Genomic DNA, 27976 nt, shown 5'->3' on the forward strand with positions numbered 1-27976 from the left:
CGGCCTCGGCTCAGAGAGGGGATGGACGTGGCCAACGAGCCCAGGTGCCCCGGAGGCTCACTCAGTGGCCCCATCCAGCCAGGGGCCGGGACCCTCCCAGGATCCCCCTGCCGAGCCAACAGGCCGCTGGAGCGCTGCCCCTCGCCTGCCCCTGCAGCTGCTCGGCCACTGTGGCCACCAGCGTGGCCTCGGCCAGCTCCTGCTGCCCCTTGGTGTCCTTCAGCTGTGCAGCTCACCTTCCCCTTCTGGCCCTGAGGGCGCTGCCCAGGCCCTGCCGGGAGGACACGCGGCCCCGTGGCTGGGCCAGGACGTTGGCAACCGCTCTCCTGGGCTAGAGGGAGGGCAGCGGCCGCTGCTGCCCAGGAAGGGGAGTGATGCAGCAGGGACCTGCCCTGGGGAGGGCTGCAGCTCCCCGCTCAGCCAGCCAGGGAAGCCCTGTCTGCCGCCTGTGCCGGGGCTCCCTGGCGGGAGCTGAGGGCGGCTCTTGCCCTGAGCGATGGCTTCCCAGCGGGGCTGCTGGGGCTGAGCACGGCCGCTGCGGCTCTGCTCTGCGGGATGAGGCTGCTCTCGGTGCCCGCCTCAGGGTACAGAGAGGGAGGGAGGGAGGGAAGGAGGAGCCGCAGGGGGCTCTGACCAGCCATGCTTCTCCTCCCTGCTTCCTGTCCTCAGAATCCCACCCAAACCCCACTATTCCCCTCAAAACTCCATCAAAACTCCACTTTTTCCTCAAAACCACCAAAACCGAAGTTTGCTCTCTAACCTTGGGCAAAACTCCACCTTTTCCCCCCAAAACTCCACCTCTTTCTCTCAAAACACACCCAAAATCCCATTTTCTCATCCCCATTTCTAAGCCCCATCAAATCTCAACCTTTCCCCTCAAACCTCTAGAAAAAATATCGCTTTTCCCTCACAAGTTTACCAAAAAGCCACCCTTTTCCCTGAAACGGCACCAAAGCCTCGCTTTTGCCTTCAACATCCCACCACAACCCTACATGAGCCTAAAAACCCCACCAAAACCCCACCTTCCCCTCAAAACTCAGCCAACTCCCTACATTTCCCTCAACACTACACCAAAAAACTCACTTTCCCCTCAGAACTCCACCAAAACTTCACTATTTCCTTCAAAACTCCAACACTGCTCCACCTTGTCCTCAAAACTCCACCGACGCTGCGCTTTTCCTGCCAACGCTCCCCCAAACAGCCACGTTTCCTCAGAACTTCACCAACCCCCTGCTTTTCCCATCAAACTCCATCAAAAGCCTCACCTTTTCCCCCATACAAAAAACACGACCTTTTGCCCTCAAACTGCACCACAAACACCACTTTTGCCCTCGAAATCCTACCACAACCCCGCATTTGCCTCAGGACTCCAAGAACCCCACAGCTTTTGCTCTCACAACTCCACAGAACCCCCACTTTTGCCCTCAGAACTCCACTACAACTCTGCTTTTCCCCCTCACAGCTGCACCAAAACTCAGCTTAACCCTGCAAACTCCATTAGAAAAGATCGCTTTTCCCCCAGAACTTCACTGAAAAGCCAACTTTTACCCTCAAACAGCGCTAAACCCCCACTGTCCTCTCAAAACACCACCAAGATCCAACTTTTCCCTCAAATCTCCAACAAACCCTGACTTTTACTGTAAAAACACCACCAAAACCCCACCTTCTCCCTCAAAACCCCAACCAAAACCCTCAGACCTTGATCAAATCCCATCTTTTCCCTCAAAACTTGCTCACGCCTATGGGCTGCCACGTGCCCAGGATGGGCTTTCTAGGGCTTGGGCCAGAAAAGGGGCATTTTCTGCCCCAAGAGAAGGCTACGGGCAGGGACAGCTCGTGGAGATGCCTCCTCCCCTGGGGCAGCACCCACCCTCTGCAACCTCCCGTGCCCTGCAGGAGGGGAGAGCCCCGAGTGCTGCTGTCCCCTGCCCACCCCCTGCTGCCCCAGGCAAACACCCCCCTCCCTCTCTAAGAAACAAACCAGTTGGAAAGGCTCGGCTCAGACTCCCCATGAAGCTCTATTCAGCGTTCTTCAGGAGCAGCTTCCCAGCCAGCACACACCTGATGGCTCCAACACTCGCTTTTCACCCCGGGCCCCTCCGCAGGGTCCCTCCCTCGTTCCCCATTCATTTGGCATTCCCAGGTTTACAACTCACCCGAGGTGCCTACAGTCCCTCCAACCAGGGGATGTCTGGTTCCTCCTCACAGCTCTTACCTTCATCCCCCACCCCCCTTTGCCCGTTTTTCCCCTTTTCACGCTTTCAGCTCTTTGCAGTGGAACAGCATTAGATGCTGAACTGCCGTAGAGAACATGCCAGGGGTGCCTGTGTGTGGGTGTGAGGTGACGTCCCTGCAGTGCCCCCATGGCCGTGGGGCTCAGTGTGGAGCATCCGTGTGCAGCGAGGCCGTCCCAGGGGCCAGGAGCTGCGATTGGCGTCGCTGCGAGGCCGAAGGAGCAGCCCCGGCAGGAGCAGTGGGGCTGGGGGTGTGTCGGGGCCCGCGGGGCTGTGCCTGGGCTGGGTGCCAGGAGGAAACCTCAGGCTTCCTGGCCCGGCGCTGTGGGGGAAGCGCAGCGAGTGCTGCGAGGCCGCGGGGGCTGCGGTTTGTGCAACTGCAGCTGCAGCTCCCGATGCATCTGCCTGCAGGGAACAACGGCCCCTGGGGCACACGGGGACGGCTGGGGACACGCTGGGGCCTCTCCTGCTGCCGGGCTGGGGACGTGTCCCAGCGCGGCTCCTGCCGGGGCCCTGTCCTGAGGCTCTCCAGGAGGGATGTTCCTGCAGGCCGGGGCTGCAGCTCTGCCCCCAGCCCAGGGCTGTCCCACAGGGGCTGCAGCAGGGCAGGGGCTGTTCCCTGTCCACCCCGACACAGACCCAGTGCAGCCCCACAGCTCGGGGCTGCTGGACACTGCCCTCGTGGGTTCTCTGATGAGTGTAGCCCTGGGGATGCTCAGTGCTCCCAGTGCTCCCAGTGCTCCCAGTGCTCAGCACACCCAGTGCTCCCAGTGCTCCCAGTGCTCAGCACACCCAGTGTTCCCAGTGCTCCCAGTGCTCCCAGTTCTCCCAGGTGAGGGCCTGGAGACCCATTTCCCCTCTGCGCCTGCCTCGGCCCATAACTCTGCCCCTTGGCAGCAGCCGTGGCACCTGCATTGGGACCGTGGTGTCCCTCATATATGGGCATGAAGGGCACTGGAGAAGCTCATTGGCGGGCTGAGCTGTGTCAGAGGGGAGAGAGCTCCTGATCTCATCTCAAAAGGTGCTGCTGCTTGGATTGGCTCCTGCAGCTGCGTTGGCATCTCTCAGAGATCTCACCCTGCCATCAGCAGCAGCCCCACGAGGCTGCGGGAGCCGTGCCGGGGAGTGGGGAGCAGCAGGGCTGTGCCCGCGGGGCAGGAGGCTCAGGATGGGCACGGAGGGACTCCTGTGGCCTCGGGTGCTGTGGCTGCTCCTCGGGCTGCAGCTGTGCAGGGGTAAGTGCTGGCTCCCTTGTCCCACAGCCCAGGGCCAGTGGGCACCAGCGTGCTCATCGGGATACCTCTGGCGATTCGGTTTCCTCACGGGTGCCGCTGGGACGAGGGGCAGAAGGTGCTCAAGGGAGTCAGTGCTGTGCCTGTGTGGGTGGGAGAGGGAGGTGTGGGGCTGGGGCACGGGGCCATATGGGGGCTGCTGTGCTGGGGAGGAGAGAGGGGGCATGGGAAAGGGGGGTTGAATAGTGGGGATGTGCTGCAGGCTGTGGGGCTGTGAATGGTACAGCAGGTCTGCTGCTGGGCAGCCTCAACCCTTTGCAGAGCTGGGGAGAAAAGGGAGAAAAGACTGTTGGGAGAGTGGAGGTGGAACATGAGGGACAGTGGGGGACCGTGTGATGACAACTGGGACTTGAAAGATGCTGCAGTGGTTTGCAAGCAGCTGGGATGTGGGTCTGCTGTTCGAGCTTTTTGGAATGCACATTTTGGTCCAGGATCTGGCCCCATTTGTTTGGTTGATGCTCAGTGTCGTGGCTCCGAGTCTGCCCTGTCCAACTGTACACACAGGGGATGGGGTGAGCACACCTGTGGTCACAGCTGGGATGCTGGAGTGAGTTGTTCAGGTAAGAGGCCAGAAAGGGACCTGGCTGTGCCCTCCAGGAGCAATGAGTGTGTGTGAGAGCAGGGTCCAGGCTGGCTGGTCACGTTGCCAAGCTGCAGCTGGTGTTGCTGGTGTCTCCAGTCCTGAGAAAGGACAATAGGAATCCAGTCCAGAGTCTAACCCCAAACCTGGACCCTGAGGTTGCTCAGCCCACTCTCAGTCAGTGCCTGGCCTGCCTCCTCCCTGCCCCATTGTGTCTCAGTTCCCATCTTCCTCCTCCCACTCAGCCAGGACCAGTCTGGCATTGCCACGGGCCAGGTCCCACCCTGCCAGAGGCACCCACAGCGTCTCATGCAGCCACCCACAGCCCTGGGGAATGGCAGGAGATGGCAAGGGACCTTATTGGCACCTTATTCCTCTGCCAGGGTGACCCCCTGAGCTGCAGCCCACAGAGCCACAGCCCCATGCAGTTGGGGTGACCTGTTGCTGCACCTTTCCTGCCTACCCCAGCCCCAGCTGCCCTGTGCCCCAGGACCTTTGCCAGCACTTGCATTGTCCTCAGTGCCCGTCCTTGCCCTGGGAGCTGCTGCAGCCCAGGGCTGCTCCTGGTGTGTTTGTGCCATCAGCACCCACTGGGAGCTGCTGGGAGGATGTGGGGCACTTTGTGACCTTGGAGATGAGGTGGGATGAGGGCAGGTAACTGCCAGCAGGCTCTGGGAACTCACAGGGGACTTTGGCTGCTCCAGGGTTTGTCTGGCTGGTTGGAGGGGACAATGACTGCTCAGGAGCTGCTGCTGTGGTCTGCAGGGAGCTGCAGTGTGGGGCAGCCCTGAACGTCCAAGGGGCAGCTCGTGATGGAGCCAGCGCCGGTGCTGTGTGGGACAGAGAGCTGCAGTGTGCAGGGAATGAACCCTTCCTCCAGTTGTGCCCCAGGGGCCCCCCAGAGACCATCTCTGCACCCCCAGAGCTGCTACTTGGCTCAGCTGCACACGTAAGGACTCTCACTGGGGTGTAAAACACCAGGGGTGTGCTGGGGACAGGGCAGCGGGGCAGGGACCGTGCTGGGCCTGAGGACAGAGGGGCTGATGTGGGGTCTGCAGCCCCACAATGATGCGGGAAGAGGTGGAGGAGGAGGATGGCAGCTCCCCTGCATTTGGCCTCTCCCCAGCTCCTGAAGGAGCCAGAGAACAAGTCCATCCCCTTCCATTCTTGGGCAGAGAGGAACCTCATGAAGTTCAATGAAGACAAGGGCAGGATCCTGCACCTGGGGAGGAACAACCCCATGCATCAGGACAGGCTGGGGGTGACCTGCTGGAGAGCAGCTCCAGGAGAGGCATCTGGGGGTGCTGGTTGATAATAAACTGACCATGAGCCAGCCACGTGCCCTCGTGGGCAAGAAGCCAATGGCAGCCTGAGTGGCACCAAGGAGAGTGTGGGCAGCAGGTCGAGGGAGAGTCTGTTCCCCCTCTACTCTGCCATATCTGCTGAGGCCTCATCTGGAGTCCTGTGTCCAGTTCTGGGCTCCCCAGCTCCAGAGGGACAGGGAACTGCTGCAGAGAGGCCAGTGCAGGGCCACCAAGATGATCAGGGCACTGGAGCATCTTTCACACGAGGAAAGGCTGCGGGACCTGGGGCTGTTTAGTCTGGAGAAGAAGAGACTGAGGGAGATCTTATTAACATTTATAAATATCTAAAGGGTGGGTGTCAGGAGGTTGGGACACCCCTCTTTTCACATTAGATCACAGCCCCGCACTGCAGAGCTGCTCCTCCCTCACTGCCTCCGCTGAGGTTTCTTCTTGGCCGCCCTGGATGTGGGAATCCCCTTGGAGCTGATCCTGGAGGGCCCTGAAGCTGCTTTTTTCCCTGGGGCTTCGCCACAACGTGGAGGACTTGCTCTCCTCTTTCTCCTTGCTGGTCTGCGATAATCAGTGAACTCCACGAAACGGCTGCGGAGATCATGGCCCCGCGTCGCAGATCTGCTGCTCCCTCTCTGCCTCCGCTGAGTTTGCTTCTTGGCAGCCCTGGGTGTGGGAACCCCCTCGCACTGGACCTTGGAGGACCCTGGAGCTGTGTCATTGCTGGGAGCATGGTCAGGGATTTGACTCCTCTTTCTCCACCTTCCTGCTGAGTGCTCACAGTCCCCGGGCTCAACGCTCCGGCTGTGATCACCGCTGCCCCACTGTGGGGATCTGCTGCGGACCCTCTGCCTGGCGCTGCTGCTCTCACGGGGGCAGCAAGGGCTGTGTGTGCGCTTCTGTCTGTGTCTGCCTGCTGTCTGCTGACCAGACAGCTCAGCATCAACGTGTTGTCGGGGGCCTGAGCAGTGGCATTTCCTGCTCCTGCATGTCCGTGGCCAGGTGAGGTGCAGACGGCCTGCACGTGCCACTGGGGCAGCTGCCTGGCTTAGCTGGCTTCTGCTGGCTGTTGCAGAGGAGCTGCTGCCCTGTGCAGAGTGCACTGCCGTGTCCTGCAAAGAGAGCTGTGAAAAGGTCCTGTCCTTTGCTCCTGCAAGGACCAGAACAGTGGGGACTCTCCAGAAGCTGTGCGAGGGGACAGCTCAGGCCCTCCCAAAGCCTATCCTGGAGGGATGCAGAGGCAGAAGGGTCAAAGGCCAACAAGCCATCCCATCTAGGCCAAAGCATCCCATCTAGGTGGGATGCTTTGAGAGGGAGAAGCGTTGTGGCTGGGAAGAAAGCTGCAGCGTGGGAGGGTGAAGAGTTGCAATGCAAGAGCCCAGAAAGAAACCCACCGTCCCTTTGGCTCCCTGAGCCACCTCGCCAGAGTTACCTCGGTGTGTGGAGGCAGACCCTGTGCTCCTGCAGAACCTGCCTGCTGGGTGCCAGACTGCCACAGCTTGAAGAAGGAAGGGACAGATGATGCTGTGATGGAGGAAGAAGCTCTTTCTGCAGTTTTCAAATCAGAGCTCCTGGGGAGAAGAAAAGACAACGGATCTTGCTTTAGGGCTGTTCTGGACTGTTGAGTCATTTCCTTGGAGCAGCTTCTGCGACAGAGTGAAGACTTAACCAAGACTACAAATGGCAATTGTGATTGGGGTCTTGCCACCAGTTCTGCCCCTGTCAGAGCATGTCCTCATCTTTCTGCCCCCCACAGCCTCCATTTCATAGACACATAGAATCACAGAAGGGTTTGGGTTGGAAAGGACCTAAAAGATCATGGTCCAACTCTCCTGCCACATGGTCTGGGACACTTTCCTCTAGAAGAGGTTGATCAAAGCCCACTCCAACCTGGCCTTGAGCACCTCCAGTGAGGAGGCACCCACAACTTCTCGGAGCAACCTGTGCCAGTGTGTCAGCACCCTCAGAGAAACAATTTCTTCCTAACATCTGACATCAACCTTCCCTCCTTCCCCTTAAAATCATTACCCCTCCTCCTATCACTACCTTCCCCAAGAAAGAGTCTCTCCCTGTCCCTTTAAGGGCTACATTAGCCAGCTGCAGAGAGCAGACAAGTAGAGGCTGACAGCATGGCAGCAGCCCAAAGTCCAGTGAGGGATGAGAAGGACCGAGGTGGGAGAGTTCAGATTGCTCAGCACTGAATGCTGCAGGGAGTGAATTGTCTCCTAGAACAGAAAGAGAAACACTCGGGGGGATAAGAAACACAGCAAGGCTGGGGAAAGGAAACATATTCTGGACACATTCTTGTAAGACTTGCCATTACCTGACATAAAACAGCAAATAGGCTTGCTGCCTGTGAACTGTATTGATGCCACAAGGATTCACAGACTCATCATCCATCCTGTACCACTGCCCATTGCCGGCCTGTGAAGAAAGACGTTGCTGTCTGCAGAGGAGCTGCACGGTTTCTCCACAGAGACACCAGCAGACAGCTGTAGGAGCAAGAGGAGGACCAAACAAATCCAGCCCAGCTCCTAAGGAGTCCTCTTCCCCCCAGACCTGGGCTGCCAGGAGCCCTGCCCTGTCAGCTGCTCTTCGTGGCACACGTCTCTCCCCTGCTGGGAAGGCCGTTGCTCGGTACCTTTGTGTAGCAGAAATAGTGTCCCACGTCACACGTGGAACCGGCGTGCACCAGGACAGCGTATAAGGTGTAGCGGAGCGGCTCTGCAGGCGTCTCAGACATGTAGGGCCCAAGATCCAAGCGCTCAGGGTACCCCACAGCCTACAGAGAGACCAAGAGGGATCAGAAATGATCCTGAACTACTAGATGCAATAGCCCCCAGAACGTCGTGGTTTGGGTGTCAGAAGACTGCTCTGGGCCAAAGCCGCGCTCTCAGAGCAGAGGAGATGCTCATCTCCCCACGGCAACTCTGGTCTGCCCACGGCAACTCTCGTGTCCGCAGCAGGCAACGGGAAGAACCCAATGTCAGCAACGTGTGCAAGAGCATCCTGCTTTGGGGAACCTCCTGCTCCAGGGAGACAAGGTTATTGCCCTCCAGTGGTGTACATGCCTTGCAGATCTTCCTGCCAGTGAAGGCGTCAAAGCGTTTCAGGCACACTGTGAGAACCCTGGGTGCACGATGCACTGCGAGCCTCTTGGAGGCGGCAGCCAGCTTGTCACACCTTGGAAGCAAGCACGGAGACCAGGGCCAAAATGCACCCACTTCTCCCCCAGGAAGGCCAGGCAAGCTCTCATGGCTTACACAGCCTTGTGTCACTGTCAGCCTTAGCCAGTACCAGAAGGCCTCGTGACAAACAAGCTGCCTCTCACTCTTGTGCCAGAAACCTCCGTGACAAGGCGACTTCTGCTGGAGGCCATGCAGCACCTTCACGGCAAACCTGCTGTTAATATGGCATCAGGGATCATCTTACCTGCTACAGTGAAAGCAGTTTTCACCATCCAGGTGCTCTGGTTTCACAAAGTGCTTCAGAGCTGTGGTGACAGATGAGGCTGCCTGGAGGAATGAGAAAGGAGAGTCCTGGACTTGGAGCGACACCCTTGCCCAAACACTCACGAGAAGGTGACAAGGAGACCCGGGCAGCTGACACAAAGGAGACCCTTTGGGAGCCCACAGGCAGTGTCCAGAGGAGGCAGAGAGAGGGGATTGGGTGAACACTTCCCTCAGTCCCCAGGGACTGAGTTGGACAAGCTCAGTCAAGAGCTGGTCTCTGTGGCACCACACAGTTCAGCTGCTGATGGCGTGCAGGGGTCATCAATAATGAAAACAGTCCACCCCATCAGCCTGGGAGCCAAACGGAGTGTTGAGGGAGGGCAAAAAGAAGGATGAGAGTATGTCAAGGGTGTGGAGAGGAGAATTTGTGCTTTCCCAGCTAAAAGCCAGCACCTCCTGCCAGGGCCTCCCCAGGAGGACAAAGCTGTTCCTCTTCCCTCGCACCACCAAGCTCTCTGGTGTTCACAGCACACATTGTTGAGCCAACTGCATGGATTCCAGAAAGCAGCAGGGGCCTTGGGATACCCTGGAGTGCAATGATAAAACCTCTTACCTTTATATCCAGAGAGACATCCAGGAAGGCCTCGTAGGAATCAGAAACTGCATTGCAGCTCAAGCACGTGACTGGAAGGCGAGGGAAAAGGCTCAGCCATAGGGCAAGTCGAGCGAGGCTGCCAGTCCTTCCTACCCACTACGCCAGTCACACCAGCAGCTGTTCCTCACCAGCTGGCAGGACACAGACAATCCCAAGGAGAGTAATAGTCATGGGAAAGTACCTCTGGATCTCATCTGTCCTCCAAATATTTGATGGACGATGGTGGTCTCTTCAGAGGCGGCGTCCAAGCTGGAAAGAAACAGCAAGGGCAGAGAGTTACCAGCTCCGTGGGACCGGCTTTGTCTGAAAGCCCTGAGAGTAGGGTTTCCTTGACGAGAGCCCATCAAGGAGCCCAAAGGGGCTGGGAACGTGGGAAAGGTCGTTTGCTTGTGCTTACTGGCTGATTCCTCTCAGACAAACTTTCTGCATGGCATCGACAGCAGAGCGTAAGAACTCGTGGGCATCTTCCTGCCTGCCCCACTGGAATTGTTCTCCTATCACTAAGAAAGAAGTTAGTAGTTGTCTCCTCGAAGAAGGGAAGGAAACCTCTAAAAGCAGCTTCTGCTGTGAAAGGACTTACATGAAAGGACATTGATGAAAGCCAAAGGCTTCAGCACCTTGCCTGAGGAATGCAGGACCATGTCAGCATGGGCTTCCATTCTGCACATCATGCAGAAACCTCGCTGAAGACCTGAAGAGGGAGAGAAGAGGGAGGGCAGGAAGCTCCTCAAGTCAGCCAAATCTCCATAGCAATGGGAAATCCATCTGAGACCTGGGAGCTGTAAGGAGTCTCCACTCCTCCCCAGGTGTCAACATCCCCAGGAGCCCTGGGCAGGTTAATGACTAGAAAACTTGAGAGAGATGCCAAACTGACACCAGTGTTCTGTGCAACCAGACAAGAGAGTGGAAGTGAGAGGAGCAAGGCCTGAGAGCCAGGGCTAGAAGGAGGTGCCTTTCTGAAGAGGAGCACACCTAGATGGGAAAAGAGGCTTCTAGGCTTGAGTGTTCCAAGCACAGCAACTGGTGACTTTGATACAACAGGGCTGCTTTTCTCCTCAATCAAATGCCAGGCTCTGGGAGCCCTTGAGAAGTGCCCAGGGGACTGCCAAGGAGATGTTCCTGCAAGTACTCACAGGACTGGCCGTGCTCCCGAGACAGCAGGTAGTTGGCCAGAGGCGGGGTGTGCGTCAGGCACTGCAGCACGGAGTTGAGGAAGCACGTGTTGCCCATGTTGTAGAGTCCTGCTCCGATGCTCTGTCCTGGCTGCAAGTTCATGCAAAGCTTCTCCGGGGGAAAGAGGCTCCATTCTGGTGGAGCCATTCCCTCGGCAATGACTGCACAGAGATGGAATTTGTCAGAGGATGTGACCATCCTGTGACACCTTTGACAAGTCGAGTTCTGGGACTTGGGACACCCAGCTCTAACCTCCAAGCCAGAACCCTTGGGGACACCTCACACTGCCGTGGGCATTTACTGGGGAAGAAAGCGTTCTGGAAGAGAGTCTGTTCCCCTGCTGACGTTGCTGACAGTCACACCTCCCTTTCCCAGCTTGTCTGCAGCAGTGACTGACTGTCAGCCTCTCCTTGAACAGCTGCCTCTGCCCTGCCCCTTCTCTGTCTCCCTTCCTACAGCCTCAGTCAGGGTGGGCTTCCTGCACCTCTTGGCTGAGCCCAAAGCCTCAGATGATGCCGCAGCCCCACTTCTGACCTGTTCTACTCTGTGGTAAAGAAAGAAGGTTTAGCAAATAGGAGCTCCACCCTGGTCAGCCCAGAGAAATCTCAGCCTCGACATCAGGAGGTATAGACCAGCCTCTGCTCTCACCCCCTGTCTGCCTGCTCTACAGTCTGTCCTGAAAGGCAAATCATAGTTACCTTTGGAGGAGGATGGTAGTTGAGAAGTGAGCAGGAAAAGACAAACAGCGTGAAAAAGCTGGAAGGCGAGTAGGGAGGGAAGGAGCCGAGTTGTCCCGAGGGCAGCTCAGCCCAAATGGCTTTTGCTGTGCTGCTGCTGTGCAGGTCAAGCCCTGGCCAGGTGATGTCACAAACACTGGGTGGGTCACGGCCTCACAGAATCGCTTTGGCTGGCAGAGACCTCTGAGCTCATGGGGTGCAGCCTCTGTCCCAGCCCCATCACCCACCAGCCCATTGCCCTCCGTGCAACACCCACCCGGCTCTGAAACCCCTCCAGGGACGGTGACTCCAGCAGCTCCCTGGGCAGCTGATCCAAGGCCTGACAGCCCTGGCAGCAAAGAAATTCCTCCTCACATCCAGTCTGAACCTCCCTGGCACAAAAGAGGCTGTTTCCTCTTGTTCTATTGCTTGTCATTAGGGAGAAGAGACCAACCCCCACCTGGCTACAGGTTCCTTTCAGAGACTGGGAGGTCTCCCCTGAGCCTTCTTTTCTCCAGGCTAAACAGCCCCAGACCCCTCAGCCCTTCCTCATCTGAGACGTGCTCCAAATCCTTTCCTGGCTTGGTAGCTGCTTCTGGATCCTCTCCAGCACCTCCATGTCCTTCTTGTAGAGAGAGGCCCAGAACTGGACAGAGGGTTCAAGGTGTGGCCTCACCAGCACCGAGTACAGGGTGACTGGCAGCACAGCCTCTGGGCAATCAGCCAGTGCTCCCAGTTTGGTGCCAGCAGGGAACTTGCTGAGGGTCCCTCTGTCCCCTCATCCAAGTGGCTGATGAAGATATTGAACCAGACTGGCCCCAGAACCCATCCCTGTGGAACTCCACTGGCCACAGGCCTCCATCTGGATTCTGTGCCATTGATCACCCCCCTCGGGGCTCTGTCATTCAGCCAGTTCTCCGTCCACCTCATCTTCACTCATCCCAGCCACACTGCCTGAGCTTTCTGATGAGGTTGTAGTGGGAGACAGTGTCAAAACAGGATTTCCCCTTGCCAGCCACCTGCACCAGATGATTTGTAGTTGGTGTGTGTATTCCTTCATCACTGGGGATTTTCTTCCCATTTCTTTTTTCTATTTTCCCTTTCCCTTTCCCTTTCCTTTGCTTTTCCTTCCTTTGGTTTGCTTTGATTTACTTCTCTTCCATATTCTTTTTCTTTTTTGTCTTTCATCCACTTGCTTTCCTTTGCTTTGCTTCCCCAAATTTTGCTTTGCTTTACCAAACATTGCTTTACTTCCCCAACCTTTGCTTTGCTTCCCCAAGCTTTTGCTTCCCCAACATTTTGCTTCCACAAACTTTGCTTCCTGAAACTTTGCTTTGCTTTCCCAAACTTTACTTTGCTTTCTTTCCCTAAACTTTGCTTTGCTTCCTGAAGCTTTTACTTTCCCAAACTTTTGTTTCCCCAGACTTTTGCTTCCCAAGCTTTTTCTTCCCCAAGGTTTTGCTTAACCAAGGTTTTACTTTTCCAAACTTTGTTACCACAAACTTTTGCTCCCACAAACTTTTGCTTCCCTAAATTTTGCTTCCCCAAACTTTGCTTTGCTTTACTTTGCTTGCTCAAGCTTTGCTTTGCTTTTCTTTCATCCACTTGCTTTCCTTTTCCTTTGCTTCCCCAAACTTTTGCTTCCCCAAAGTGTGGCTTCCCCACATTTTGCTTCCCCAAACTTAGCTTCCCCAATCTTTTTCCTCTCCAAGCTTTTGCTTCCCCAAGCTTTTGCTTCACCAAACTTTGCTTCCCCAAAATTTTGCTTCCTGTAGTGGGTCTGGAGTAGTGGTGATGTTCCACAGCAGCTCTTGCAGTGCTGTGCCTACTGTTGCTATTGATAGCACATCCACGTTTTGGCTATTGCTCGCCCAGCATCAGGGCTGTCCCTCCAGCATTCCTTCCCCCACCTTCACCCATAGCTGCGGCTGGGAGGATCTTGGCAGGGGCCATGACCAGGACAGCTGACCCAGGCTGACCAAGGAGATATTCCATCCCATATGACATCAGCTCAGCACGAGAAACTGGGGGACAGGAGCAGGAAGAGGGGGGCAAGATTCATTTTTGGCCTTCCACAAGCAACCGTTCCACATCCCGCAGCCCGGCTTCTCGGGAGGCGGCCGGACGTGGCTGCTGATGGGAGGGAGAGAGGAACAGCTTGATTTGCTTTGGCTTCGCTTCTTGCACGTGGCTTTGTTGCTTCTTTATTCAACTGCTTCTATCTCAGCTCACCAGACTCTCATTTTCTCTCCTCCCTGGCTTGCTGAGGAGGTGGATGACAGAGCGGAGTGGTGGGCACCTGGCATCCAGCCAGCGTCAAACCACCACACACCTTCTTAGCGCCCAAGATGGGGCGAGATAACAGCAGTTTCACATCAAATGCATTGTCATTATAGTAAGCTCCTGAGTGCAAAGCTCCTGTGCTGGTCACAGAGCCTTGCTGTAATGCAGCTTATCTCTCACTTCCCAAAGTCTGGGAACACGCTGCTGCTAACCCTGGCTCTGAGCTGGGCTCTAACCTTGACAGCTTGGCTAAGTTGGCTCTATGTCAATCCCTCTGCTTGCAGCTCACCACCCCGTTTCACATGAAGTTTAGGCCTAAACTCAGAGTGAACTTGGTGTTCCTCCATTCTTTTTACACCATTCAGGAGCTGCTGAGCCTCACCACAAAAAGCACTCTGTAACATCTGTCGGGGTTTTAGCATTGTGGTGAAGCTGCGCTAAACTCAGCCCATGAGACACACACATTCCAGTCCTGCTCGCTGCGGGTACCGGGCTCGTTTCACAAGTTCGTGGCAAAGAAAACATAATGCACTGGAAAGAGAAGAAAACAGCAAAGTGACCCAAGTGATGGCTCCCTGTGAAATGCCTGAACTTGTTTACAAGGGGAAAAACATTCACCAGACGTTTCTGAGCTGGGGGAGTGGAGGGGGGAGCCTCTGAAGGGTGAACAGGATTTTGCTGTTCACAAACATCTGAGGCTGTTTTCAGTGTGCTGTTTAGTATGGCTGCAGGTGTGGATTATTGCCTTCTTCTTTCTCTCTGTGCACTCAGACACACACAGTGAACAGCCAAAAGATTTTATACCAGTCTTACAACAATGCAGAAGAAAAGGAACATCTGGACTGAGCTGGAGTGGGATGTCTGCAGACAACAAATGATTTCTGAAGGACATTCAGAATTAGCTTGTGGACCAGAGCTGAGTACAAGGGGACAATGATCTCCTTGGTTCTGCTAGTCACACTCCTTCTGACACAAGCCAGGATGCCACTGTCCTTCTTGGCCACCTGGCCACGCTGCTGGCTCATGTTCAGCTGCTGTTGATCAAGCTCCCCAGGCCCTTTCTCTCCAGCAGCTTTCAGCCCCTCTACTCCAGCCTGAGCCTTGTTGAACCTCATCCCATTGCACTTAGCCCATGGCTCCAGCCTGGCCAGGGCCCGCTGAAGGTCCTTCCTGCCCTCACACAGATCTACACGCCTACCCAGCTTGCAGAGATAGAATCATAGAATCACAGCATGCTGGGGGTTGGAAGGGACCTTTAGAGATCATCCAGCCCAATCCCCCTGCAGAAGCAGGTCCCACCTAGATCAGGTCACACAGGAACGTGTCCAGGCTGGTCCTGAAGCCCTCCAAGGAAGGAGCCTCCACACTCTCTCTGGGCAGCCTGGGCCAGATCCTGAAAGGATCGTCCTACTCACTGAGGGTGCACTCCATCCCCTCATCCAGGTCATTGACAAAGATGCCAAACAGAGCAGGTGCCAGCCCTGAGCCCTGGGGAACACACCGGTGACCAGACAACATCTGGAATTAACTCCATTCCCCACCACTCTCTGGGCCTGGCCATCAGCCAGTTTCCACCCATCTCAGTGTAGGTCCCTGCTGTGCTCACGTTCAGCCGCCACTGCCAATCTCATCACGTGGAAGCTTTTTGTCGCCCTCAAAGTGATGAAGCTGATCTGGAAGGGGTTCTGCAAACCCTTCTGTGGGTGTTTGAGAACTGACACCAGCTGCTTCTACCAGGCAACTGAAAAACCCCGAGCTCTGAAGCTTTACAGAGCAAAGGGAACTCCACTCAGCTAACAGTGGTTAGAAACCAGATGCCTCAGCAAAACCTTCCATGTGATGGGTCTCAGTTCACAGTTCTGTACCAAATGTTCCCTTTATACAGGTCTTGCAGAGAGAGGAAAGACTCAGGCAGCGATATCTCAGGTGCAACAGATGTGTCATGCTTGAGTTCTTTGGCATTTTAACAAAGCTGAATACAGGTGACTCAGGAATTCAGTAATTTATTCTCCTCCCTCATGCAGTGACAGTTTGGGTCATCTTGCTCTTCCTCTTTGCTCTTCTTCTTCTGTTTCCCGCCCGTGTCACATTTCCCCCACGCAGCCATCTCTGTCAGGTCCCTGGTTTCCTCTTTACCTGTACTGTGGGTAGAAACTTCTGCATGGGGGTGACCTCGACCGTGCACAGCGATGGCCACGAGACCTCGACCTGGAATGGCGACGGCCACGAGACCTGGATCTGGAACGGCGACGGCCACGAGACCTGGATCTGGAACGGCGACGGCCATGGAGTGATCGGGATGGGGAGCGCGAGCGGGAAGAACCTGTTCTTGACCTGGGGCAGATGTAGGAGCCTCCAGAGCCAAGGGAAGCCCCATAGGGAGTATTGGACCTGGAAAAAACACACACACACAAGATGTTAATTCAAAGCAGACTGTCTCTCCAGCTTTCTCCTCTCTCCATCTGTTTCTGTCAAAGCTTCTTTCAGCTGCTGACAAAATAGTTCTGCAAACTGAGAAAGCTGCTGCTATGGGAAAGCTTCTGTGTGCAAGACAGAGCTGCTGCTGCCTTGTTAGAACAGCACAAGAAGGGCAGGTCCATTTCCACTCGCTCCCATCATGTGAACTCCCACAGCTGTTGATTGGCCTCAGCTGGGGCAGCCTGGCCTCAACTGCCACCTCAACACCCACATTTGTCACTCCTCCACAAGAGCACACAGTGCAAATCACTTTTGTTGCAGGAAGATGCTAAAAGAGCAAGTCAATGGCTACAGCGCAGCACCCAACATCCAGAACACTTGATTCAGCCTGAAGGCTGGAAAGCTCCGTGTGCAAATCTCAGCTCAGACTATTGAACTCCACTTGTCCTTTGTCAATGGGCACAGGGTCTACAATTCTTGTACTGAAACCCAACACACAACGTTTTCATTCAACACTTCCAGCCAGGTGTCTGCCTTCAAGAGAAGTTGTATCTAAGAGAAGCCTCCCTGCTCAGCCTCCAGTAACACGACTCAGTGCCATCCCTCTAGGCTAGAGACTGACAGCATGACTGCCAGAGAGCCACACAGGCTCCTGCCCAAGGGATCTGGGGGGATAAAACCCAGCAGCTGCCTGTGCTGCTTCTTCACGGGGTTTTCTTAGTTTTTAAGGCACCCTTTCACATCATTACACACATGTTCTTCAGCATCATTCCCCCGCTTAAGGTCTCTCAGCAGTTTCAGATTTCCTGAAGAACAAGCTTGACCTTGCCATTCTTCAGAAAAACACGAACAATGTCAAAACAAATCCTCGCAAAAGCCACTGGTTTGCAGCCCAGGGGAAAGTCTCTCCCTGTGTTTCCACGAGACAGACCAAAGAGCAAATGAAGACCATTTCTCTCACTCATCTCCTCCAAAGTGCTTTGGGGTAACAGTTACAATGAGAACATGGAGATGCAGAAAATCCAGCTCCTGCTGAGTCCCCAACACAACCTGCTTCTCCACCACAGGCACGGCAAGCAGCTGCAAAGCTCCTTTTCAACCTTCCTGTATTCTAGCAGTTCCTTGGCCAAACCCCTTGTCAACTCATCAAGTTGGGACTTTTCTCTTTTCCCTGTTCAAACAAGCTTGAGCTCTGTTCCAGTGAGAGTTTGACCTTGACTCCAAAAAGGCACCAAGAAGCAAAACATGGCCAAGATGAGACAATGAACACTGCCTGCAAATGCAAAAGGGCCCATCCTACTCCAGCACAAGCACCTTCCATTTCCTACAAGCTTTAGGGAAAGCCTGAGAAGGACGTTGCTCTTGGGTTAGTTGGGTACGTTTCCCATCTGCAACTCAAAGGAAATGGGAACAAGCCCTGTGTCGTTTCAGCTGGTGTCAGAGGCACTTTGCGTGTAACTGCAGCCCAGTACACCACTGAGACACAGACTGGGAGAACAGGGCAACTTCAGTGAGCTGTCCCTAAGGACACACACACCACTGGGGGAGAAGCTCCAAAAGAAGAACCTCACTTCAGCACTTTGGTGTCTTTTGTGTTGACGTTGTTCTTCAGAGTCACTTACCAAAAAGGTCCATCTGGCTTTTGAGCTTGGGGAGCGAAGGACATTGCTGGAGGGAGAGCAGAGGCCACAGCAGGCCACAGATTCCCTGGCAGCCCAGCTGCCACAGATGATGGACCAGGGATCAATGGTGGCAAAGCAGCAGCAGGCCAAGAAGCTGGAGAAGCTGGTGGGATGATGAGGGGATGCTGCTGGCTGGGAACGGTCGGCTGGAGAACAGGCTGCAGGTTGTGTGTTCTTTGTCTGGGGAGTGGGGCTGGAGGTGGAGGCGGCGGCAGCTGCTGCTGAGGCTGCTGCTGAATCTGCTGACTGTAGCCAGTGTCACTCTTGAAGTTGTTCACAATCTAGAGGCAGAAAAACATTTACAAAAAGGCACCATGGAGCTTCGGGAGACTCAGAAACAAAAGCCTCCACAGAGGGAAGGGATGTGTGTCCCTGTAATAGCTGTCAATCCCAAAATCAACCCAGAGACAGAGACATGGGCACATCCCACTAAACACTGATATGAATGACTGGTCACTCAGAGCAGCTGCATTTAAAGCATTTGAGTGTTAACAGCCAACTGGAAAGGGAGGCAGTGCTGGGAAACAGAGGTGTGACCTGAATGGGCCAGAATGCCTGCAAAGTGCTGTCAGCTTCTCTGGCAACAGATCATGGCCAGTTCAGCCTCACCCCACTGAGCCTTGCTTGGGGAGATGTAAAGAACATTTCCTCCCCTTCCAGCTGTTTGCAAACAGACTTTCCTCACAAGCCCCTTCCACCCAAGCCACGGTGCTACCTTGCGCAGGAACTTGTTGGCCTCTAAAGAGCCGGGAGGAACATTTGTCTGATGACACGTTGGGCACTGACGTTCCTCAGACTCCAGCAGTGCTCTTCTAATGCCTGTGAAGAGTTAGAACCACCAAAATAGCTCTGAGCCAAACTGAGGAAAGGTTTAGGGTTCCAATCAGTTACAAAAGCCTGTCTCTGATTAAGGGGTGAGTTTGGCCTTGAGCTGAGAGCGTGAAGCTAGAAATGTCCAACCGCCTCAAACGTTCCCTTGTCTGCAGCCAATGACTCCACAGCTTTGCTCTGTCCCTCCTGGACCATTTGCAGATGTCAGTGGGCTGTGTTCTGAGGTTTTGACTCGCCTTCTTTCCACTCTCTAGTAGAGTCAGAAGTCACCAAGCTCAAGGTTCATCTACACAGCCACCAGTAGGTTTGAGCTCGGCAGGTTTTAACCCGCTCTCCTGTGGAGAAGAATGTGGATGAAATGCCTGACTGTCTGTCTGTGGCAGAGCACAGCAAGTGACCAGAGCTGGCTGAACAGTCTCGTGGGAACAAAAGGGCTGTGAGCAGACTAAATGCCTTCAGTATCTACCCTGGAATTCACCTGCACAACTCTGCACTCTCCTCAGACTCCTTCTGCCTGTAGACATCCTTTAAGTAGATACATTAAAAGTGAACAGAGAGCTCGCTCCCTCTCTTTTCTCTTTTGCATGAGAAGAGCCCTTTCCTACTCCAAGTGTACTTCAGTTTTCAATACAACAGGTAACAAAGCTCTTTTGTCATCTCCTCTTTCAGCTTTCACAAGGTGAGATGTGATGTTTGGAGTTAACAAGCATGGCTGTAACACTTACAGTCCTCGCAGTAACTGTTTCGGCAGCAGGGAATAACAGCTGCGTCCGTGATTAACTCTTTACAGAGGGGACACAGCAGCTCCTCGGGAATCGGAACAGCGGAGGAGGAGGAGGAGGAGGAAGAGGAGGAGGAGGAGGAGGACGATGGCTCCTGTGGCATGACGGGAAGTTTTTCTTCCTTTTTTCGAGCAAAAGCTGCCCTGGAGGGACAGTGGGGAAAGAAAAAGGAAAACGTTAAAGACGGGGAAAGGAAAACTCACCCACTCAGACTAGTCAAATCCTTTCTTGACAGCTAGAAATCCACGGTATGAATCCCACCTCTGCTCTGCAGGCTCAGGAGAAGTTTAGTCTCCAAGTAATTGCATTTTAGAAAAGGAAGAAACAGCTGCTGCAAAAGGAGGCCTGTGACAGAAACCCACCAGGGCTCCCGTCCCTTTTTCACACAGCCACTCTTGTCAGCACACAGCAGTATCTCTGCAGATCAGAGCAACAGCACAACTTCAGCCTGTTTCACACCTGGGATCTGATCATATTCAAAAGGAGGGCAGATTGGAAGGGGAAGATCCAGTGACACTGCTGCCTCCCTCCCAAGGACAGATGCTGGCCAGCCTGGCTGCTCTGCCTCTCACACACGCACACACGGCTCCTCTCGCTCACTTTGGGGCCAGTGCAATCGATGCCACACTTACGCATTAGTGGCTGCGATGGCGTATTTCCCATCTCTTGACAGCATCGCGCCCTCCGTGTTGGGATCACCCAGCTCCACCATGAAACTCCTGCCAGTTCCAGTGCTCCTCTTCACTCTGGGAGCAGTGGCAAGTCTCCTGTACTGTTAAGAACAGAAGTGCAGACAGAGCTCATCTTCAGAGCCACACTCGAAAGGGCATCTCAAGGGTTGCTTTAAGCAGCAGGAGCCTTTCTGTCCTCTCTGTCTGTCGAGTGTAAAGGTTCCTCGACTGAAATACTGTTTTTCCTAAAGGAATGCAGCCAGGAGTTCCCAAAGTCTTGGGCTCTCAATCAGCTGCAGGGGAAACTTAGATTCACCATCTCTAGGTGCCGGGTGACTTCCTGCCTCGTGCAGATACAGTCAGTGACTAACGTGGAATGGCGTGAGCCCCTGCCCAGAGGCTTGTGTCAGTAAAACACCCAAATCTTGAACAGATGCGGCCAACAGAACCGTCTGGTTTATACAGAACACACTCTCATGCAAAAGAGAGCTCTCCTGCAAAAGAGTTAGAGCCCAGAGACAATTCCAGTCCTGTAAAAGAGAATTCCACTCTTTGGTGCAAAGAAAAAGTTCCCAGAGAAAGATCCGTGCAAGTACTGAACGGCTGTGCCCTAGAAAAAGGAAAAGCCCACCTTTACCTTTCCAGTTTCGCCTGAATCGTAAGGGCTCTGCAACATTGCCATCTAAGCGCTGCATTTCACCCCAGGAGAAACGACTCTTGACGTGAATGAGTGTTCCTGGGCTTGGGGCGTAAGTGAGCAGGCGAAAACATCCAAACTAAGCCCAGCAGTGCCCCAGACTCACCGCGCTTGTTGGGCAGTACTTGATATAGTGGCCAGGCTGTCCGCAGCGAAAGCAGATGTATGGTGGTGGAGGTGCACAGGAGCGGTTCAACAGGTAACTAAAAGTGCGTGGGGAAACAGAAACAGCAGTGCAGGTGTGTGTCTCTTGTCAAAACAAACGCCTCCACAAGGTTTCCATCCCCCGCCAAGAACAGACTTGACGTGCTCAGCACTTACTCCAGGGGATAGTAGTACAGGCAGGACTGGATCATGGCAGCTTTGATTTTATCTTCTTCGGAAGCGTTGGCTTCGGCCAGGTTGGCAGTCTGCTCCACAGGGAAGGATCGGGCATTAGAAACACACTGAAGCCCACACAGGCACAGACAGCCCCTCTCACCCAGCGCTGCCAGGAGCAGTGCAATGCTCGCCGAGGCTGCATGAAAACAGCTGCTCCTATAAAGACACTTGTCCTGGGGATGTTCTGGGGAGCCCTCACACCGTCACACGTGTGTAGCTGCCTCTCAACCTACTTGGAAACAGCATTCTTGGGCACTCAAAACCTTGGCCTCTGCTGATGCATTATACCCACAGACCTGTGCAACCAATCCACTTTCCCTCCAAGTGGCCTGAAGCTACGTGCAGAAAATAATCACACTGTCCAGTCTTTGTCAGATGATTTTTAGGCTCCAGACTATCTGAAGGAGAAGCCGTTCAAAGCACATGCCACTGAGATCTAGGCAAGTGTCACTGTTTCCATTTTGCAGCATGACAAGGACCCACAATTTCAGAGTCAGGGCAGGTGGTTTTGCTTGCTGGAATCTGGCTTCAGACACAGAAGCATTCAAAGCGACCCAGCTTCTCACAGGTCAGAGAAAGGAGCAGTTTGGAGCTGCTTTACCTCCTGGTCCCGTCTGTTTTGGAAAGATTCATGTTTTCTCCAAAGCCTCAGGGTGCACATCCCTTGGAGAGCTTTTACCCAAGTCCAGAACTGACAGACAACTACATTCTTTTTAACAACTGTGTCAGCTTCCAGGGCCAAATTAACAAACCCTCTGAGCAGCAGGAAGCAGCTTCTGAAGTGCTGCTGCTTTGTGCCCGGCAGCTGCGGAACACGGCAGTGTCACGTGGAGGCTGAGAAGGTCCTCGCCTGCTGTCTGCCCAAACTCTGGCAACCGCAGGGTAAAGAAAGCACTTCAGCTATTACAACTGAGGCTAAGGTTTTGTTCACGTGACAAGAGTTATCCTGCCCTGGGGCACAGTATCAGGTGTAAAAATACGAGGCAAACACTTTTTCTTTGCAGTATGTGACAGGAATATCGAGATCTACCTTAACCAGCCGCTCCAGAGGAAGCCGTGGAGAAGCATCAGTCACCTGACGGGCCTCAGCAGCCTGTTCATAGAGAAAGAAACAGGAACGTCAGAAACGGGACCAAGTGTCCCAGCAGTGGTTCTGCAGTGGTTTGGGGTTACTTTTTCACAAGCCATTGGGCAGAAAAACCCCAAACTGTTTAAAACAAAACAAAAAGCTACCTGATACAATGTGAAAATGGCAAAAGCTACACACCAAACAATGTGAACTGCAAGAAACAGCAAGCACACAACAACCTGTACAAACATCCCTCCTGCCGGCCACAGAGAGATGTAGAACACAGCAGCACGTTCAGTTGTGCAAATCTGGAACCGACACAGCCCCAAACCCAGCCCAGCCCAGCTGTGCAACACCAGGTCCCACAGCCCCAAAGCCAGCACAGCCCAGCTCTGCAACACCAGGTCCCACAGCCCCAAAGCCAGCACAGCCCAGCTCTGCAACACCAGGTCCCACGGCCCCAAAGCCAGCACAGCCCAGCTGTGCAACACCAGGTCCCACAGGAAACCTTCTGGCCACTTCAAAAGGAAACACAGCACACCACTGGGCACACACACACACATCAGAGGTTCACCCTACAGCTGTGCAAGTGATAGCAACAGGCAGTTTGGGCTCTGCTGAGTCAAACACACTGTGCTTACAGCAGTTTTAGTGGAAAACACACCAAGTCAATCTTTGGACCATTAATACAAGGCTGGAGTGGTTAGAACTCAGTGCCATGTACAGAAAAGGTAGGAGATTGTGATTTTCCTTACCACTTCTGGTGTTCTGCTCACTGGCTCAGTTGGATTTCTAGAAGAAGAAATAAAAGGGATCAGAACTTAAAACAAAGCACCTGCCTCCAGCACAAAGCAGGGAAAACAGAGTCTCCAGCCTGAACATCAAAGCCTGGATACTGGATACTCACCGAGCAGACATTTGGCTGGTGGCTTTAACTCCTACAGCAGGGATTGTCCTGACTATAACCCACGAGTCCTTGGGGATCAAGGCATTCTCATCGGTGTATTCTGAAAGCAGAGGCAGCACAGAAAAAACTGTCAGTCTGTGAGCAAGTGTCTGACTCTGGAGTGTCAGAGCCCTTCAGAGAACCCCGCTACAGACAGGACAGCCCCATGGTACATCTAACACCCTGCACTTCTCGTCTCAACACACGAGCTGCAGGCTGCAAGACATCTTCAGCTCTGAGGATCAAACACAAGCAGCAAAACCTTCATTTGTCCCACGAGATGAGCCCCAAAGAGCAGGGCCCTGAGGCCCCGCGCCCGCCGCCCCCACGCACCTTCGTTGGTCTGGGCGTTGCTGATCTGCAGGTCAGAGCTGGCCGCCTTCAGCTTCTCCCGGCGCATGATCTCGCGCTTGAGGTCGCGCAGGGAGATGTGGAGGCCATCGAAGGTGACCGCAGCATAGGTCAGCTTGGAGAAGAACTTGTAGTGGACACACGACATGGTCGGGGCTCCGCTCCCTGGGGCGCACGCAGCACTCCCAGGCCTGGCCGCTCACGACAGCGACTCGGGCGCTCTGGCCAGGAGCTCTGGGCACCTGCACCCCACGCCCTCAGTGCCCAGAGCACTGTGACACGGCAGCTGGAGCTGCCTCAGCAACCGCTCCGTGTCCGTGGTTGCAGCAGTGTCACAATGGCTCTTTCCTGTAGCTTGGGAACCATTTGCAGTCGCTGCGCTCAGCTGAGACGCCAAAAGTCAGGAATCAGCTGAGGGTGCTACGCAGTGTGGCTGATGAGACTTTGGGAAGCATGAAAGCTGACAGCCCCAGATTTCCTGCTCATTTGCAAATGCCCTAACTAAGGTCACCTCTGTGCAAGCAAAACCATTCCTTCTTAGCACCTTCCGTTAGGCAGCAACCTGCAGACTGTTCCAGTTGCTGCACACAGCCGAGACTGAAAAAGGGCGCCCTGTCAGCCAGCACAGCTCTGCCTTCCAGGCCCTTTTGCTGGGGGAGCTGTCCTCAAGTGTATGCACTTGTTCTGCCCATCGGCCAGCGGGCAGCCGAGAGAGATTCAGTGAGCAGTGGACACTGAGGGGCACAGGAAAGCCCCCAGCCCCACATTCCCTACCCCTTTAGGAGGTCCCAGTGTACCCTGTCAGCCAGCACATTCCACCTGCCTAGTCCTCTGGCTCTGGGACTTATCCTCACTTGTATGCTGTTAGTCTGCTTAGCCCAGACTGAAAAGGCCAGGCTGCAGCTGAGAGGGATCCAGTGGACACTGAGAGACACAAGAAAGTTCCAAATCCCACATCCTTCTTCCCCTTTAGAGAGCTCCCAGAGCAGTCTGTCAGCCAGGAATGTTCTGCCTTCCCAGCACTTTGGTGTGGGAGTTATCTCCAGGTAAAGGCAGGTACCTTACAAAAGGAAAGGAGCTACCTTAGGAAAGTCAGTCCTGTTTGACCACTCTGCTCTCCTGCTGTGACAAGATGACCCACTTACTGTGGATGAGGGAAAGGCTGTGGGTGTGTCTTCCCGGACTTGAGAAACGCCTTTGATAAAGTGTCCCACAGCATCCTGCTGGAGAAACCGTCTGCCTGGGGCTTGGATGGACCCGCTGGAGATGGGTGGAAAACTGGCTGGATGGCAGAGCCCAGAGACTTGTAGCGAAAGGAGTTCAGTCCAGTTGGTGGCCAGTTACCAGTGGTGTTCCCCAGGGCTCAGTGCTGGGGCCTGTTCTGTTTGACAACTTTATCAGTGACGGGGATGAGGGGATTGAGTGCACCCTGAGTGCTGATGACACCAAGCTGGGCAGGAGCAGGGACCTGCTTGGGGGCAGGAAGGCTCTTGAGAGGGACCAGGACAGGCTGGAGCAATGGGCCCAGGGGCTGAAAAGCTGCCCAGAGGGAAAGGCCCTGGGGGGATTATTTGACAGCCCTCTCAGTAAGTGCCAGCAGTGTGCCCAGGTGGCCAAGAGGCAAATGGCTTCCTGGCTTGGACCAGCAATCGTGGTCAGCAGCACCAGGGCAGGAAGGCTGCACCTCCAATACTGTGCCCAGTTCTGGGCCCCTCACTACAAGAAGGACATCGGGGTGCTGGAGTGTGTCCAGAGATGGGCAACAAAGCTGCTGAAGGGTCTGGACAACAAGTCTGATGGGGAGAGACTGATGGAGCTGGGGATGTTCAGCCTAGAGAAGAGGAGGCTGACAGGAGACATGAGCACTCTGTACAACTGCCTGCAGGGGAGCTGTAGTGAGGTAGGAGTTGGTCTCTTCTCTCCAGGAATAAATGACAGGCCAGGAGGAAATAGCTTCAAAATTCTTCCAGGGTAAGTTTAGATTGGCCATTGGGAAGAACCATTTTCCCTGAGAGGGTTATTAAGCATTGGAACGGGCTGCCCAGGGAGCTGGTGGAGTCCCATCCCTGGAGATGTTCAAAAGACACACAGATGAGGTGCTGAGGGACAGGGGGTAGTTTAGTGATGAGCCTGGCAGAGTGAGGTGAGGGGTGTGACTCAATCATCTTCAAGGTCTTTTCTAACCACAGCAATTCTCTGATTCTCTGATTCTAAATCAAAGCCCATCACAACCTGTGTAAACATACCTGTTACACACAGAGGTAGAACACAGCACCATGCTCAACTGTCCATCCCCTTAAACCTACATGACCTCCAAACCATCACAGGTCACCTGTCCAGGTGCTACAGGCCATGTCCTGGCACGTTCCTAGGAAATACAGAGCATCACTAGGCCCAGACACCAAGGGTCACATCAGAGCCGTGCAAGTGATGGCAGCACACAGTTTGTACTGCTCCCAATCACACACACTGTGTTTACAACATGTACAAGGTTTTACTGGAAGACACATTAAGTCAATGTTTGGAAGGTTAATACAAGGCTGCAGTGTTCAGAACTAACTGCAGTGTGTACAAAAACAGTGCCAGATTGTGTCTTTACTTACAGCTTTTGATGTACCACTCACTGGCTCAGCTGGACCTCTAGAAGAAGAAACAAAAGTGCTCTCCCTTTCAGGCAGCATTTCCATACCAGGAGAGGGGCTCCTGACCAGGGACTGCTGGAAAGCACTGCCACAGCTGCTGGAGTCATGTGCCCAAAGTTTACAGGCAGAGAGATGGCAATTCAGGGGTTTTTGCTTGCAGATGGCTGCCAGAATGCTGTTGGTCTGAGACACACTCTGACTCCTCAGTCTATTGATTGAGAACAAACATTAGAAAGACACAGCAGAACCACAAGCCAAGGACATGTACTAATTGTGGGGGAGAGACACCTCTTTAAGGGAGCTGGAAAACATGACCATGCCAACAATGCTCGTGTGGCTGAGACAGAACTGGACTGTACACATACATCCATGGCAGCAACACCCCTGGAGCCAGCAGTGCAGTGGAATAGCTGTCACTGTAATCAAGACACCTGATTCTCTCCCCTCCATAAAGCTCAGGGATACAGAATTCAACCTGGGGCACAGAGTCAGCTTAGGAGAAAAACAGACTTGGAAAGAGAACTCATTGCATTTGCTGATGTGATCAACTGCTTCCAGAGCTTCACCTTGGGGAAGGATTAACTATCCCTTCATCCCACTCCACACCACAGGCAATGCCCTGCAGGGTATTGCTCTTTTTCTCCAGCCTGGAATGGACATTGTCATTAGGAAAAGAAGAGCAGTTGCTTACAAATGAAGTTGTTGTTGACATGTTTTTGCTCTTTCCTCTATCAACTAGGACACAAAACCCCCAGTTGGAGGTTTCAGAATGCAAGAAATAGTCAAACATTGAGAATCAGACTCTTCTGAGATGGGAACAAATCAGGTGTTTACGCTACACTGGGTGTTTGTCTTTGCTCTAAAAGCAGTAACAGCAAACACAGAGAATAAGGAACCTCTCAACGTAGAGGGAACAGCATCTGCAACTTGGGTCTCAGAAAAAACAACCCCCAGAGCCAAGCCCAAGACAAGCATCTTAAAAGTTGCCCTTGTTGCAGTTGGAACCCCATGTCCCAGCAGGCCTAAATGCAAGTCTGCTTTGGGACAGGTTCATTAACATCTGCCCCATGCCGACACAAATGCACAGCAGCTTTGACAGGAAAGATACAGCCTGAAAGCCCTGTAAGCTCATAGAACAGGCGACCACCCTGAAACCTCCACAAGGAGCACAATGCTGTAATGACACTTCCTTCTGTGATGCTGGTGGCTTTCACTCCTCCCACGGGGATTCTTCTCCCAGCCCCGAGCAGTTGGTGGGTCCCAGCCGGGGCCCGTCAGGGTGCAGCAGCCGCAGAAACGCTCCTGAGCCTCGGGGCTGGCACCAGCTGGGGCTTGGCTGGGGACACCAGGCAGGGGTGGCCCTGACACCCTGCCCATGTACCTGGCCATGGCACCTGGGAACCTGCTCCTCTGCCCATCCCTCTCATGGGATCGCAAAAGCAGCTCCATCAGCCCTGGCATGGTCCTGAGACATCTCTTGATGGGTGAGTCTGGAACCATCAGGCCTGGAAAGAGGAGAGATTGCCCAGAACTCAGGTGCCCCTCACCAAAGGGCTTGCACCCACTCCCACTAGTCCTTCTCTTTACTTAGACAACAGAAACTGAGGAAACCTCATGGTGTTTTCAGCTTCTTTTCACTCTTAGGATTTGAAAGGCTGGACGAAACACATCATGGCTGCAGGAACAAATCAATAACTAATCACCCAGATTCCAGACAAAGCTTTTAGAACTAGAAAGCAATTAGTGCCATGTGCCTCTCCCTCCACTTCCCTGGTCTCGGTTGGTCACACACATGTAGCCACTGCTTC

The 27976-nt window shown here is 54.2% G+C and overlaps 2 protein-coding genes across 2 annotated transcripts; both read right to left on the reverse strand.

Annotated features, from left to right (window-relative positions):
- Positions 1–6361: 6361 nt before the first annotated feature.
- On the reverse strand, positions 6362–10846 carry LOC133627766 (ubiquitin carboxyl-terminal hydrolase 42-like). Its single transcript, XM_062014796.1, has 10 exons — positions 10660–10846; positions 10107–10217; positions 9924–10026; positions 9708–9775; positions 9485–9555; positions 8852–8934; positions 8491–8602; positions 8061–8201; positions 7743–7843; positions 6362–6569 (listed from the first exon to the last, which is right to left on the reverse strand). The coding sequence occupies exons 1-10, from the start codon at positions 10844–10846 to the stop codon at positions 6362–6364; spliced, it is 1185 nt and encodes a 394-aa protein (XP_061870780.1).
- Positions 10847–15105: 4259 nt separating this feature from the next.
- LOC133627767 (E3 ubiquitin-protein ligase RBBP6-like) lies at positions 15106–20764 on the reverse strand. The gene is made up of 6 exons (XM_062014797.1): positions 20720–20764; positions 20044–20183; positions 19355–19554; positions 18514–18617; positions 15835–16032; positions 15106–15186 (listed from the first exon to the last, which is right to left on the reverse strand). The coding sequence occupies exons 1-6, from the start codon at positions 20762–20764 to the stop codon at positions 15106–15108; spliced, it is 768 nt and encodes a 255-aa protein (XP_061870781.1).
- Positions 20765–27976: the final 7212 nt, after the last annotated feature.

The sequence above is a fragment of the Colius striatus genome, chromosome 25 (genome assembly GCF_028858725.1).
Source record: "Colius striatus isolate bColStr4 chromosome 25, bColStr4.1.hap1, whole genome shotgun sequence".
Classification (NCBI taxonomy): domain Eukaryota; kingdom Metazoa; phylum Chordata; class Aves; order Coliiformes; family Coliidae; genus Colius; species Colius striatus.